This window comes from Sinocyclocheilus grahami, unplaced genomic scaffold (assembly GCF_001515645.1).
Source record: "Sinocyclocheilus grahami isolate Dianchi unplaced genomic scaffold, SAMN03320097.WGS_v1.1 scaffold92.1, whole genome shotgun sequence".
NCBI classification, from domain to species: Eukaryota; Metazoa; Chordata; class Actinopteri; order Cypriniformes; family Cyprinidae; genus Sinocyclocheilus; species Sinocyclocheilus grahami.
The window spans coordinates 2783109-2797803 of NW_015505271.1; the positions used below are offsets into that span (position 1 = coordinate 2783109).

The window sequence follows — 14695 nt, forward strand, 5'->3', positions numbered from 1 at the left end:
CTGAAGTGGAGATCGCTAAACTGCAAGCTTGCCAGTGTTTTCAGAAAACAAGCGCGTTTATCCACAGTGGAGAGAGAGCGCGAGCACATGGTTGGCAGGCTAACTAAGATAAGTAGCACACTTAGCAGATATTTCCGTATTGCGCAGGTGGGAAGCTCTGTTTCGGGGATTATGTCTCTTTATATCAGGCAACCCTGGTTGTGTTCCTCTGCGGCCAGATTAAACCTTGTTGTAACCTATATATTATGCGCTATTCGTTATTTTTTTAGAATTTTCTACTCAATTTTAAACGTTGTTCTTGTATTTAAATTAAGCGTGGTCCACTGCTGCACACGTGCCACAATATCGATACAGGGCCAGCTGTATCGATACTCGTATCGTCAAATCTATGTGACGATACATCGTCGTATCGATGTATCAAACACAGCACTAGTTATAATGTTCTCTTTTGTTGGACAACAGGTTTAGAAATGTGAATACAAGGGAAGTTTAGCTTTAGGCATTTTAATTTAAGCATGTTTAGCTTAGTTAACAGAAGGCTACCTGCTGCCATCAGAGCCAGTATAATTACTGCATTCACTCGCTCCTCAGATGCTCTCATTTCCCGAGTTGTGCTTTTAAGTCGGAATGTGAAAACAACATGGACACTCTCGTTACTACAAAGATTTGTTGGATTTGTATTATTAGAGCTTTCCGACTTGAGTTCACATGCATTTTCTCAGTCGGGAAATTATTTTTCACTTGCGGTGCCGTTGATGATGCTTCTTACATCCGTTTCGGAGAACCAGAGGACAAATATTTAAATCAATCGCTCAGGCATGGCACCGAAATCTGCATTCTGATTCGGTTCTAGTACATACCGGTTACTTAGGTACCGGTGCCATATTGGTATCGAGTTTCCGTACCAACCCTAATTAAATGTACAAATAACATGACACAAATAGGTAAACGTTTAAGTTTTTTTATAGTTAACATTTCTGTCACTTTGCACACCATTTGTGATTTAATTCTTTTTCTCAATGCATTTTGGGACAGAAACAATGTGAAGCCTCCTTAGAACCTGGCTAAAATGATTTTCCCTTTTGATTATATTTTGTAACAGCCAATATATTGGGATGTTCCTATGATGCCTTAAAAATCTGCATGCAGCTCAATAGGTTTTCGAACAGCAAAATATTTTCTTTTTGATCTCTCTTAAAGGGGTCATATGATGCGATTTCAAGACTTTGGAGTGTTACAAGCTCTTGGTGCATAAAGAAGATCTGTAAATTTGCAAAGACTAAAGTCTCAAATCCAAAGAGATATTCTATATCAAAGTTCAGAGTCAGCCACACCTACCTAAAATGGCTCGTTCTAACACGCCCCCACATATCTACCTCACTATGTGGGAAGATTTGCATAACGCCGTCCAAATATTCACGCAAAGAAAGAAGGCGTAACTTTTATTCTCGCTGTAGTATTGTTGACGCTGCAGCCATGTACGCTGTGTGCTTCGTTGTGAAAGCGAAACTACTTTGTTTGGTCTTCCAAAAGAGGACGATATCATCATCACGATTAGTCATGCCTAGAGCTTATCTGTGCTGGTCGCTGAGGGAATACATCAACTTTCACCGCGGACAAAGTGGAGTCCAGCCCGGGGTCCGTCACATGTGGTTGCCGCTCATTCGTCGCATCCGCCGGGCGCGCCGTTCTCGACTCCGCCGCCTCAGCTCACTCTATCCCGGCCTCAGCTCACACTAAGCCGGGGCTTTGGCTCACGCTAGCCCGGCCTCAGCTCACTCTATTCCGGCCTCAGCACACGCTAAGCCGGGGCTTCGGCTCACGCTAGCCCGGCCTCAGCTCACTCTATCCCGGCCTCAGCACACGCTAAGCCAGGGCTTCCCCTCACGCTAGGCCGCTGTGTTTTTCGTTGTGAAAGCGAAACTACTTTGTTTGATCTTCCAAAAGAGGACACGACTACAAATCAGTGGTTAAGTTATATTTACCACACTGTTTTAGAACGGTTTAACCCAAATATCCAGATGTGTGCAGCACATTTTATGGAGGACTGTTTACTGATCCTGGTAGAGTTGACTACAATGCCGGCAGTTCTGACTCACGCAAGTAAGTTTTCATTTAAAGGATTTGCCACTGATGATTCAAACGCGAGTTTTGGGCAGTAGAGTAGCACTTGTTGCTTGTCATTTCTCCGATCACAAATGCAGACAGAGTTTTATGTTTACGCGGCGCGATGCAATGCAACGCAACGTGTAAAAAGACAGTATAAGTCATTATAATCAGTAATTATGTCCCCACTGGATGCAACAATTGCCTCGTTTGTAATGGGTTTTAATGTTTTTGTCTCGTCGCTCCTGCCGGACACGACATCAACAGTATGTGAGGGGCGTAACATTTCCGTCTCACACTTGAGGTATTCGGCCAATCACAACGCACTGGATAGCTAGCCAATCAGAGCACACCTCGCTTTTCAGACCGATGAGCTTTGTGAAAAAATAGAGGAGAAACAATAATGTACAGTATGTGGAAAATAATGTGTTTTTTGAACTTTAAACCGCATAAACACATTTCATTACACCAAATACACAAAATAATGTTATTTTTAGCAGCATCATATGACCCCTTTAAAGAGATGACTTGTCTAAATCTTCTTTAAACAAGCTAAATATTAGATGTAATGTAGCAGGAAGCATTGTGTTTGTCCATTTTGGTGTTGCAGAGATCTCACTTAGTTACATCAACAGACTACAGATGTGAGATCCTCAGACACACAACTACAGAAACCACAGAAATAGCCACAAAGACCCTGACACACAAAACACTGGATAATAACCTTTTCCTCTCTGAGAAATTATGCAAATAACAGCCAGTGGCCCTTTGATATTATCAATGTTAGCTGTTATGTAAAAGACATAAGAAGGCCTGGAGACCAGTCCTACATGATTTATACACATGTAACGAACCTTGAAGTATGACACACTCTAGATATCTATGGAACAGAGGCACTAATCAATGGGTTTTGAGGTCAGAGCCTCTTTAAAGCTGTAAGTGGACAGCATTTCCCAACAAAACCTCACTTTAATTGATTACTGATTGAAAGCGTTCAGAAGGTTGGTGTGGAGGAGGTCAGGTGACATAAAGACACAAATTGCCTTTAAAGAGCATGATTAAACGCTCTCAATCAGTAATCAGTTGAACATTGCTCTCTCAACTGTGAGCTAAAATCTGGAGGTCAAAATGGAGAACTGTTGTCAGAGGCTCCAGGCTCTCTGCAAATTTACAGTCATCTCTCTTTCCACTGGAATGGATCAGAACACATGGGACAGGCCAGACCGTAAGAGAAGAGCCAGAAACACACACAGACCGATGTAGATGAGAAAACCTAGCTCACTCTTTGTGAGAGTGGCATATTGCCAATAACTATTACATGGAGAGCGAAACGATATGAAACGCTGCTGCTGTGGGAGCTCTGGTTGCATGAAAACAAACAAATATAAGATCACCTGAAAACTGATGGAAACAGAATGCTTGAAAAAAAATACCACAGACTAAACTGATATCTTCGAAATCAACTCCAGATCTTTATAGCACCCAGAGATTCCAGCATGTACAGTATTTCCTGATGCTAATCACATTTTATTGATATCACCCTATACAGGCCTATTTTTCCTTTCCTTCTTACTCTTTCTCTCACGTGTTTGTGGTTGGAGGAGCTGTACAATTGACAGTCTGACTCAGGCTCTCTCAGCTGACATAGAGGGAGAGACCCAAAAAGAAAACAAGCAAGAAAATGAAGGGGTGGAGAGAAGAGCGCTGCTGTGGGATTGACAGATACAAACCATTTTGTACTTTAAGCCACTGGTTGATTATTCTCAGCTTCTCTTAATAGTTCTGGGAAATTGTGGAGCTTTCTGTAGGCCAGAAGGCATTTTTGTTGTTACTGACCAAGAGATGAAATCCAAGTGTTCTTCTGCCACTTGTCAGCCCAAGCCTGTTTAGAGTGTAAACTCAATGTCAAATGGCATAAATCAACCTCAAAGTCAAAGAGATCATTTGTGAATTATGTACAATTTTAGACAGATCTGATGTCATATGCTGGACATACAATGCATAGTATAGCATTAAATAATCATCTGAATGGTTTTAACCCTATAGGAAGTAAAAAAATTGCCAGTTGTGTTCTCATTCAGCTAATCGTCCTTTCTATGTCAGGCATTCCCCATAAAACAGGCAAGAATAAACTTACCAATACTCTAACAGTAATGTTCTCCATGTAGCCAATGGGCTACACACTTAAGTGATTAGTCATTTAGAAATCCGTGTTATCAGGAATGCTAAACAGCATATCACGGTCTCTAAATTGTGTGCAAGCACATTTAGCATGAAAGGCAAGGGAGATTTCAGATGGACAAAATCAAGTCCTGCCCTTCTCGTTTGAGATGCTGTTTCACTCATATATACATCACAATGAGAAAAATGTATGTTTATAATGGTAAAGACGAATTCTCCACTGAAGAGCAAATTCTGGGATTTACTGCTCCGAGATCACAATCAGAGCTCAGACAGTGTATGACAGCAAATGCATCTGAAGTGGTCAGGAACAGATTAAAGAGAGATCAAAGATAAAGCACAATGATTAGCGTCTTAATGTGCAGAGGGAAAACCACAGAAACACTGTTGAGGAGAGAAAAAAAGACAAGTCTAAGCAGACTAAACTTTGCATAAAGAACAAAATGTAAGGGCAGCAGGGTGCAAAGTCACTAAGTAATTCCTTCTCTTGAATGTTTAAATGGGCACTTCAAGCCAACAGAAACAACAATGATAAAGTACTGGTGGAACATTACTGCCAGCTTAATGTCAGTCATTATTCACCCGAGGAATTTTCTTTCTTTCTGTGGTAGGTTGTCACTGAACAAAGGCTTTGATTTAGGATTGGTGTGTGTAATGATGTATCCAGATGCTAGTGCAAGCTTTGATTGTGCAAGAGTACCAAAACATGTTCATTTCATATAACCCAAATCTATCAGACAGTATTACTCCCACAATGTACCGCAACAAAATAGCCATGGGAGTACACTGATATAAAGAATCTGACACTGAAATGAGTGAAGAATGTACTAGAATCACTAGAATGGTAACAATATCATGTTTCGTCCTGTTTGGGACTGTACGTATTGTATGAGTTTTGTCCCAAGCTTACAAAAAAACAAAACAGTTGGTTGGTGTGGCTGTATTTTCATAATAGCAGGCTATACAATATCAAGACTTGTGATTTATATACAGTTACTTTGTAACAGGTGTGGACATACGCCAGAGATAATGTCTGTTATTTGTGCTCATAATACGGCTTAGTCTGCACTGTTTTTAGTGAGTTTTAAACAGCCTGACTGAAGATTTGAGGTGAAGGAGATGTGTTTATTAAAGCTGTCAAGACACTGCACTGGAGTGTTTGCATATAGTGGTGTGAGGAAAGGAGGATCGCATGAAGGGAAGGGAGGTATATTAAGTGTACATTCCCAGCTATGTTGTCTGTGAAACCCTGCAACTAAACTTTGACCCCCTGGAAACCGGTGACTACGCAAAACCAGGGCACATAAGACACAGCTGTGAAAGAACTGCGAGAGCGTAACTCTCACACATACACACAAACAATATATACAATATGAGAAATAAAGTCTGCCACAAAAAAGCAAAAACCTAAAAAACTAAACTAATCTAAAACTATTTCTTGTGACCGAAGCAAAAGGGCCAGTCATGTTTTGAGAAGTAAAGCCTGTCCTCATTCTCTCTGTCCCTCCACCCTCCTGTTCCCCCAGGACTTCATTTAACCTACTTCTGTGTGAAACTCACTTCCAGATGGAGCTCACCTTTTATCCATCTTCCACTTTCTTCCATATTTTCCCACAATATGCCCACTGACTCATGAATTCCTGAGAAAATGATGAGATAGTTCTTGACTTATGTTTCGGTGCACCACTGAGAGCCACAAAAACTCCTTTTTGCCCACTGCCCAGTATTTAATACATCTGCATTACTGACACCTAACTGTCTCTGTGACATTGTTCAATTTTTACCCTAGTATTCGATCATTGAACAGTATTTTTGTTTATTTTTTTCGTTTTATAGTACATATTTTATTGAATGACTATATTATATAATACTGTTCGAAAGTCAGATTTTCTTAAAGAAATTAATACAAAGATGCAATAAAGTTACCAAAATTTACAGTAAAGATCTTTAATATTATAAAAGATTTCTGTTTCAACTATTTAGGAGAAAGTTGAGAAGAAATAACTATTTTGAAAATGTTTCCTGAGCAGGAAATCAACATATTGAAATCCTTTCTGAAGGATCATGAGATGCTGAAGACTGGAGTAATTGCTGCTGAAAATTCAGTTTTACCATTCCTGGAATAAATTCCATTTTAAAATGCATTAAAATAGAAAACAGTTCTTGTAAATTATAATAATAATTCACAATATTACTGATTTTATGCTCCCAGTGTGAGCATAAAAAAACTTTTAAAAAAATCAGTAACACTTTAGAATAGGGAACACATTCACTTTCCCTCAATACACTCCTTTTCGGTAGTTTAGGTGTGGGGTAGGTTTAAGGGATCTAAAATATGGTCATGCAGAATAAGGCATTAATATGTGCTTTATAAATACTAATAAACAGCCAATATGCTATAGTAATATGCATGCTAATAAGCAACTTGTTAACAGTGAGAATAGGGCCTTAAAGATTCTAATCGGCCTCAAAAACTGAAACGACATACATTTACAACATTTACATTAACGCATTTGGCTGATGGTTTTCTCCAAAGCGACTCACATTGCACATATAAAGGTTCATGCATTCTCTGGAAATCGAACTCATGCTGTGACTAGCTTCATGCTCTACTGTTTGAGCTACAGGAATGATAAAGTGCTGCTACTGTAACAAAGAAATTTCCTTGTAGTACTAATACAATCATTTTCTTATCTTAAAATCTTGAAAATAGAAGTGGAATTTTTCTGTTCGAGATTGTAAGGGAGTACTGATATGGCAAGAGGGATCTCATTTTGCGTTTACAGTACACCTATTCACCTGGTATTCTTTCCTTTTTAAAATAAGCATATTTTTCACAGTTGACACTGTATTGTTGTGCATGTAAACACACAATTTAAGCAAAAGGGATTTTTTGCGAGTTTTATCATCAGTCAAGTGAAAACTTTGCTTTAAAAAAATCATAAGTCCAAGTTCGAGCACATCTCTCCTCAACAAAATGCACAATTTTAGGGTATAATTTAAATTCCGTTTTATAGTACATATTTTATTGAATGACTATATTATATAATACTGTTCGAAAGTCAGATTTTCTTAAAGAAATTAATACAAAGATGCAATAAAGTTACCAAAATTTACAGTAAAGATCTTTAATATTATAAAAGATTTCTGTTTCAACTATTTAGGAGAAAGTTGAGAAGAAATAACTATTTTGAAAATGTTTCCTGAGCAGGAAATCAACATATTGAAATCCTTTCTGAAGGATCATGAGATGCTGAAGACTGGAGTAATTGCTGCTGAAAATTCAGTTTTACCATTCCTGGAATAAATTCCATTTTAAAATGCATTAAAATAGAAAACAGTTCTTGTAAATTATAATAATAATTCACAATATTACTGATTTTATGCTCCCAGTGTGAGCATAAAAAAACTTTTAAAAAAATCAGTAACACTTTAGAATAGGGAACACATTCACTTTCCCTCAATACACTCCTTTTCGGTAGTTTAGGTGTGGGGTAGGTTTAAGGGATCTAAAATATGGTCATGCAGAATAAGGCATTAATATGTGCTTTATAAATACTAATAAACAGCCAATATGCTATAGTAATATGCATGCTAATAAGCAACTTGTTAACAGTGAGAATAGGGCCTTAAAGATTCTAATCGGCCTCAAAAATTGAAACGACATACATTTACAACATTTACATTAACGCATTTGGCTGATGGTTTTCTCCAAAGCGACTCACATTGCACATATAAAGGTTCATGCATTCTCTGGAAATCGAACTCATGCTGTGACTAACTTCGTGCTCTACTGTTTGAGCTACAGGAATGATAAAGTGCTGCTACTGTAACAAAGAAATTTCCTTGTAGTACTAATACAATCATTTTCTTATCTTAAAATCTTGAAAATAGAAGTGGAATTTTTCTGTTCGAGATTGTAAGGGAGTACTGATATGGCAAGAGGGACCTCATTTTGCGTTTACAGTACACCTATTCACCTGGTATTCTTTCCTTTTTAAAATAAGCATATTTTTCACAGTTGACACTGTATTGTTGTGCATGTAAACACACAATTTAAGCTTAAATTTAAAAAATCATAAGTCCAAGTTCGAGCACATCTCTCCTCAACAAAATGCACAATTTTAGGGTATAATTTAAATTTGAAGCAGATTAAATTAAGGATGACTCATGTGCTAAAGTTTGGATGTGTAACAGCAAGCACCACTAATAATTGACTAATGGATCACTAGGACACAGTAGCTGATGTCAAAAGAAGGTCAGACGGTGCAAAGTCCAGTTGTTTACAGTACATGCAAGACACACCAACTGTATACCTGCATCTGTTTGATTCACAGCAATCTGTCTCATGAAGTGTTTACAGGAGGTGGTTTAGGAGCCTCAGTCTGTCCACGCTGAGAGCAGGTGCACTGCTGAGACTCAGCTGCTAATCTCATTGAGCTGTTGTAGCCCAAAAACACGACGGCCAGTATGGGATGAGACCCTTGTCCCTCTGCCCGCTTCTGCTGCATAAGCAAGCCAACAGAACATGCCATGAACTGAACTAGCAACCTTATGGTGTGCACAGTCAGAGTCACAGTAAGAATTGAACTCCTGAACTCTGAAACACCCTGATACCTATCTTATGGACTGATTTATGTCTGTGAAAAAAAGAAATAAGACAAGCAGGGGAGAAAAAAATAAACCCAGGGAGCGAAGACATAAATTGTGATGCATTGTGGGAGAGAGATAAGAGCCTCATTTCAACTATTATGCCCTATGTGTATGAATGGACTGCATCTGGAGTTTCAGATAAGATGTATAATATATGACATAAATATAGAATTGACATTAATGTGTCTCTGAGTGTATGAGAAAGCCAGAAACACCATACCATAACCATAATAACCATATTACAGCCTACTCTGTTTATTGGCTCTAGTTTTAATTTAACCATAAAAGATGATCCACAAAATAATAATTCACTACCTTTCATCTTAACTTACATGCTCATTAAACATGTGCATGGCTGTAGCGATCATTGTGGATGTGTTTGTGAGTACTGTATTTTCAAAGGTTTCGTTTGATACCTTGTTGCTAAAATACCGAACACAAACAGCCATGAATCACATGAATGGGTTGTAGTAGGCAATGAAAAAAGAGAATGATTTATTTTCATAATCTCACATTGTCCTTTAGCATAGCCAGTGTATCTGTTCCGGGGTGTAACTCTTCCAGTGGAATCTCAAGAATGAGGTTCTGCTCGATTTATCAAAGCCGACATGGTCCCAATAACACACATTGAGCAGAGAGAAACTGGATCCCCTTTCTTCCTTCAGCTTTCTCTTTGTTCATTTAAGAACATCAATCAGCACCAAAAGATTAAATATAACAAAAACGGCTTTATAATGTAGTGGTCAATGATTTGATTTTTTCAGTGAATGATGCCAATATCTACACATTAAGGTCAATGTCTACATATATCCAGCATGTGTATACTACCATTGAAAGGTTTTGAAAAGATTTTTAAAGCTGAATTTGCAGCAGCCACTGAAAATTCAACCACTCCAGTCTTCAGTGTCACATAAACCTTCGCAAATCATTCTGAGATGACATGCTGATTTGGTGTTCAAGAAAAACTCATATTATCAATGTTGAAAACAATTGTGCTGAAAACAATTTTGTAGAAAATGTTCTACAAAAAACATTTTTGTAGAAACTAGGATTTTTCCCCAGGATTCTTCACAAGAACATCATTTATTTGACATCTTTTGTAAATAGAGAGTTTTATTGGACAGAATTTGTGTAATTTCCTTTATGGATAATGAATCATGCATATTTTATTTGATACAATTTTGAGTACATATTTTGTTCAGCGCTTAATTTCAGAATTTTTGCAATATTCTATATAATATTTACTCAAAAAAAAATTTGTATTATTATTATCCATTAAGGAAATAGACAACTTCTGCTAATTGGTCAGACAGGTGTGGTTATTATTGGCTGAATGGTCTGGTGCGGACTTCCCCATTCTCATAGAATTAGAATGTTTACTTAAACTTTGTAGCTACAGTTATCATTATAGTTATTTAGCTTAGGCCTTAAAGCTTGTGCAGAAATAAACCCGTGTGAATCAAAAGCACACAGCTGCTTAGTATTTATCGTCTGTGGAAGGCAGAGGAACAGAACAGGAAGGAAGAGAGATGAGCATCATTGTAATGATTACAATTACAGAGCAATTTCATCAAAAACTGAGACTAGGGCACGTGTGCACACACTACAGTTTCCTTAGCAACCGCTGCTTCTGGATAACCTCTACCACAATAATGATCCACCTTAGGAAAAGAATGATATATAACTCAGTTTACAATCTTTCAGCAAGATCCTTTAGGGTTTGAATGCTAATCGCAAACAAGAAGCACCAAAAAAAAAAAAAGATGGCCAGCCAGTGGCAGTGATAACGGATTACATCAGTTGATGTATTTCACGTATCATGACTGTGAATGTCTGAATGGGACCTATAACTGCATGCGCCCACCTCTGCGCAGGCCAACCATTAAAAAGCAGCCCTATCAGCACTCTCTCTTCCTTCAAGCTTCACTGCCCTCTGTCCTCTCAGCAAGCCTGGACAGCCCCTGGAAACTAATGACTTCTGTGTCCACATCCTCATCAACCAGCTCACAAAGTTTTATCATCACGTTGATCCAATTTCATCCATACCTTATGCAAAACTGAACCGTGGAAAAGCTGCAGAACGAGTCTGAGATCAGCTTAAAGATGCAAGATCTTAATGATACTGATGCTACTGATTCTAGTAATAATATGGGGCATCCTTGGGCTGCCATGACTCGGAGAGCTTACTCTTGTCAATCAAGTGCTGCATGAACTCAATCCACACTGATAAAAAGGACAGAAGGAAGAAGAAACGTGTGAGAGAAAGAGAGAAAATAATGAGCGAGGAGAGGAGGGCAGAGGGAAACAGTACCGCGGCTTGGTCAGACAAATGGCTCTCTGTTTGGACCATCACTGAAGTCTCTGTCCTGTTTTTCGCATTCTCTCTCACCTTCTTTTTCTTCTTCGTGCATTACTCCTCTTATCAATCTTGAATTCCATTTTTAGTTCCTATCTTTCTCTTGTCTTTTCACTTTCTATTCCTTGAAATTACTACACGCACTGTTCCTGCTATCGATGCAATCAAATTTCTCTATCAGTCCATCTGAGGAATGGTGGTGTTGGGACATTTATGAGATAACCCTCTTCTACCTCCTCATGTCAGATACACAGGGCATTGTGCAGAATAAATGCGGAGCACCAGAACGAGGGCACTCTCTGTGCCTGGTACCACTAGCAAGTCAATGCGCCCACACAATATACCACCCCCAAGTCATATGCCACTAAAACAACTTCACAACACAAGACAACTTCAAATAGACTGGCACATTTTTGGCCTCTAGAGTTGCTCTTTCTTGTGCTCTCTGTGAAGGAAACTGTGTTAGTTTTTCAAGTTCAGCAATGTAGAAATTGACTAGATGGATTATCTGATCTGTACCACTAATCAACTAAACACTGTAATTTGGTGACATTTTATTATTAAAAAATCTAACTATGTAAAAATACATATTTTATTTTTTTATATGTAATTTTATTTTATATAAATAAAGGCTGAATCTATTTTAACTGCAATATTGTGAAATATGATTACACTTTTCAAATACCTGTTTTCCATTTTAATATATTTTAAAAAGTAATTAGTCCCTGTGATGGCAAAGCTGAATTTTCAGGAGCCATTAATCCAGTTTTCAGTGTTACATTATCCTTTAAAAAACATTCTAATATGCTGATTTAGTGCTCAAGAAACATTTCTTTTCATTATCAAATTTGAAAATAGCTGTGCCGCTTAATATTTTTGTAGAAACTGTGATAAATTCTGTGATTAACTTCTCTACCATTAGAAATGTTTTTACTGTCAGTTTTAATCAATAGAATGTATCCCTGATTAATAAAAGTACATATACATATATATATATATAGAGAGAGAGAGAGAGAGAGAGAGCTTTGCAGAAGATCGATATTAGAAAATATCGCACTAGTTTTTAATAAATAAAAACAAAAAGATTATATCTAATTGTGACCATCCCTATTCTATATCACATGGCTCAGCCGCAAAGTCCAGGATAAAGTAAAACATTTTAAAAATGTCAACACACTGCACTGAACACATCAGATGCAAGATTCATACAATAAAAGTCATTTTGGAATTCACATGTTGGAATCATAACCCGCTGGTCAACATATACGACTGCTGATTCACTCAGATTTACTAATGCACCTTTATTCTTCTAATTGGCCTGAGACTGATCAGACTACCCCAACTGTGAGTCTAACCCACTAAGGGCTTAAGCCTCTATTTATAAACAACCATACTGCTGACATCTGTGTGCTAATATCTTAAACCAAAGTCCAAGTGCAGAAATGTTTAGAATTAGTCACGAACAAAAGAAATCATGAAAATTGATATTATTGCACAATTCAGGCCGTCTGTGTGCAGTGATTAAAAGAGCACAACCTTTACCTGTGTAAACAATTTAAAGAATGGCAGTGGTTTGACCCTGACCCTTAAAAAATGTCTTCACTTTTGATGTGAGTGAGACCCCTAAAGCAACCTGTGTGGTCTTCTAAGTGCATTTTAAATGGGCTCAAAAATTGTTCAGTGCTACAGGCCGGGCTGAGCAAAAACTGAAGGTCTGAACAAGTGCTCTTAATGAAACCTATGCCAAAGACAACAGCTAAATCTATAATAATATACACAAATAATGACTTTCCACCCATCCTAGAGCTCTACAGAACATTTTTCAATGCCTACCATCATTCATCAACAATCAGAGCATTTTTTATTCACAGTTAATCCAAAATATCACCAGTTGCCACAGTTAGTGAAATGAGTGTAAATTCAGAATTTACAGTAATTTGCATTTTTATAAAAGTGGAGACTAATAGAAAATGTTACCACAGCTTTAGAATCAGAATCAGAATGAGCTTTATTGCCAAGTATGTTTGCACATACAAGGAATTTGTTATAGTGTCACAAACTTGAGTGAGACAACAACAAGCAACTGCCCCACTGCCCCAGCAACTATTTTATTTGGCAGAAACCATGATTACCATGGCCCAATACAGTCAGAGAGAATCCCAAATCTTACCTGGATGAAGAATTGGAAAAGTCTCCACCATCCAACAGTCTGATTTTGCAGAAGAGCATCCCATTCACAAACGGCACAGCCGTGAGCTCCTCCAGGGTGAAGTGTATCTGAAACCTGAACTTCTTCTTTTTAATTAAAAACGCCATACTCTTTTGAGACTGGACTTTGGATGTTTGAAGGCAGAGGTAGATGAAGACAGGGAGGTGGTTGCAGCTTTTTAATCTGGTGCTTGGAAGTCCTTCTCAATCTCAATGCATGTGCTTTGGCTCAGCATCTCTGAGAAGACTGAGGATGTCCAGAGGAACACAGAGTGGCAGGGGAGAGAAAAAATAAACAAGCAATTAAATTAAATAAAAACTAACATCACACTTACACGGGTCAGACGGAAACTATACCAAGTAAACACTAAAACGTATATCATAACTTACCTTAAAACCAATAAAGGGACGGCAAAGTGAGAAGGCTACAGTCTCTACTGAAAAGCAAACATTCCCTGGAGAGTTAGTTTAGCTTGAAGAAGTCTATTATATCCAGGTGTAAAGATCTCTGGTAACCACTGGCATATAACCAAGGAAACATGTAGTATGTTTTTTTTGAGAATTAATGACAATATCTAGCGAAATGACCATCATCTTGACTTTTCTCTCTAATAATCGAAAGTAGTCGCCTGTTATTTCCAATGTCGTAACTGAAAATTTGAATAGACATTTGAATAACGTACTTACGTCGATGAACAGTTTTCACATGGCAGCCAGGACAGAAATCACTGGACGGAACAAATTAGAAAGCGACCCACAATAGAATGACTAACTAGATGTAAATCGTATCAACTGTTTAGCGTTGAGTCAAAGGTAGACTGGAAGTAGAATATAATAGCATGTAAATCATTAGTATACTTCAACCAATGTTAAAGACTTCTTAATCATATATTAATTTTTTTGCTTTGTAGGTAGCTCATTTTATGTTTCTTTTTTTTGTTGTTAAAAAAATGGATTCATTTCAAAAAAGAAAAAAATTAAGACACTTGGCTATTCTAGCAGTAGTGAACTCATAACGAACACATTATTATTATATTATTTTTGTATTTTTAAGATTTACCAGTGTCTTTAAAAGTGTCTCAAGGCAAATCTAATTTGTGGTTACTTTTAATTTGTTATGTGCACAATGTTTTGTTCGAGTATGGTGTACTTGTAATTATAATGTAATATATTTATATTTGCTTTACTGTT

The 14695-nt window shown here is 37.6% G+C and overlaps 1 protein-coding gene across 4 annotated transcripts in view; it reads right to left on the minus strand.

The window, feature by feature from the left end:
- Nucleotides 1–14322, minus strand: part of eeig1b (estrogen-induced osteoclastogenesis regulator 1b) — a 43798-nt gene extending 29476 nt beyond the window's left edge. For 2 of the 4 annotated variants that reach the window (XM_016275154.1, XM_016275150.1), the window contains exons 1-3: nt 14192–14322; nt 13895–13941; nt 13467–13751 (exon numbers count right to left, since the gene is read on the minus strand). In XM_016275154.1, the coding sequence (XP_016130640.1) occupies nt 13467–13612 (146 nt within the window). In that variant the 5' untranslated portion in view covers nt 13613–13751; nt 13895–13941; nt 14192–14322. Of the gene's footprint in view, nt 1–13466; nt 13752–13894; nt 13942–14187 lie in introns of all 4 variants that reach the window. The other 2 variants (XM_016275152.1, XM_016275151.1) reach the window with 2 other exon arrangements.
- Between the last annotated feature and the right edge of the window lie 373 nt (nt 14323–14695).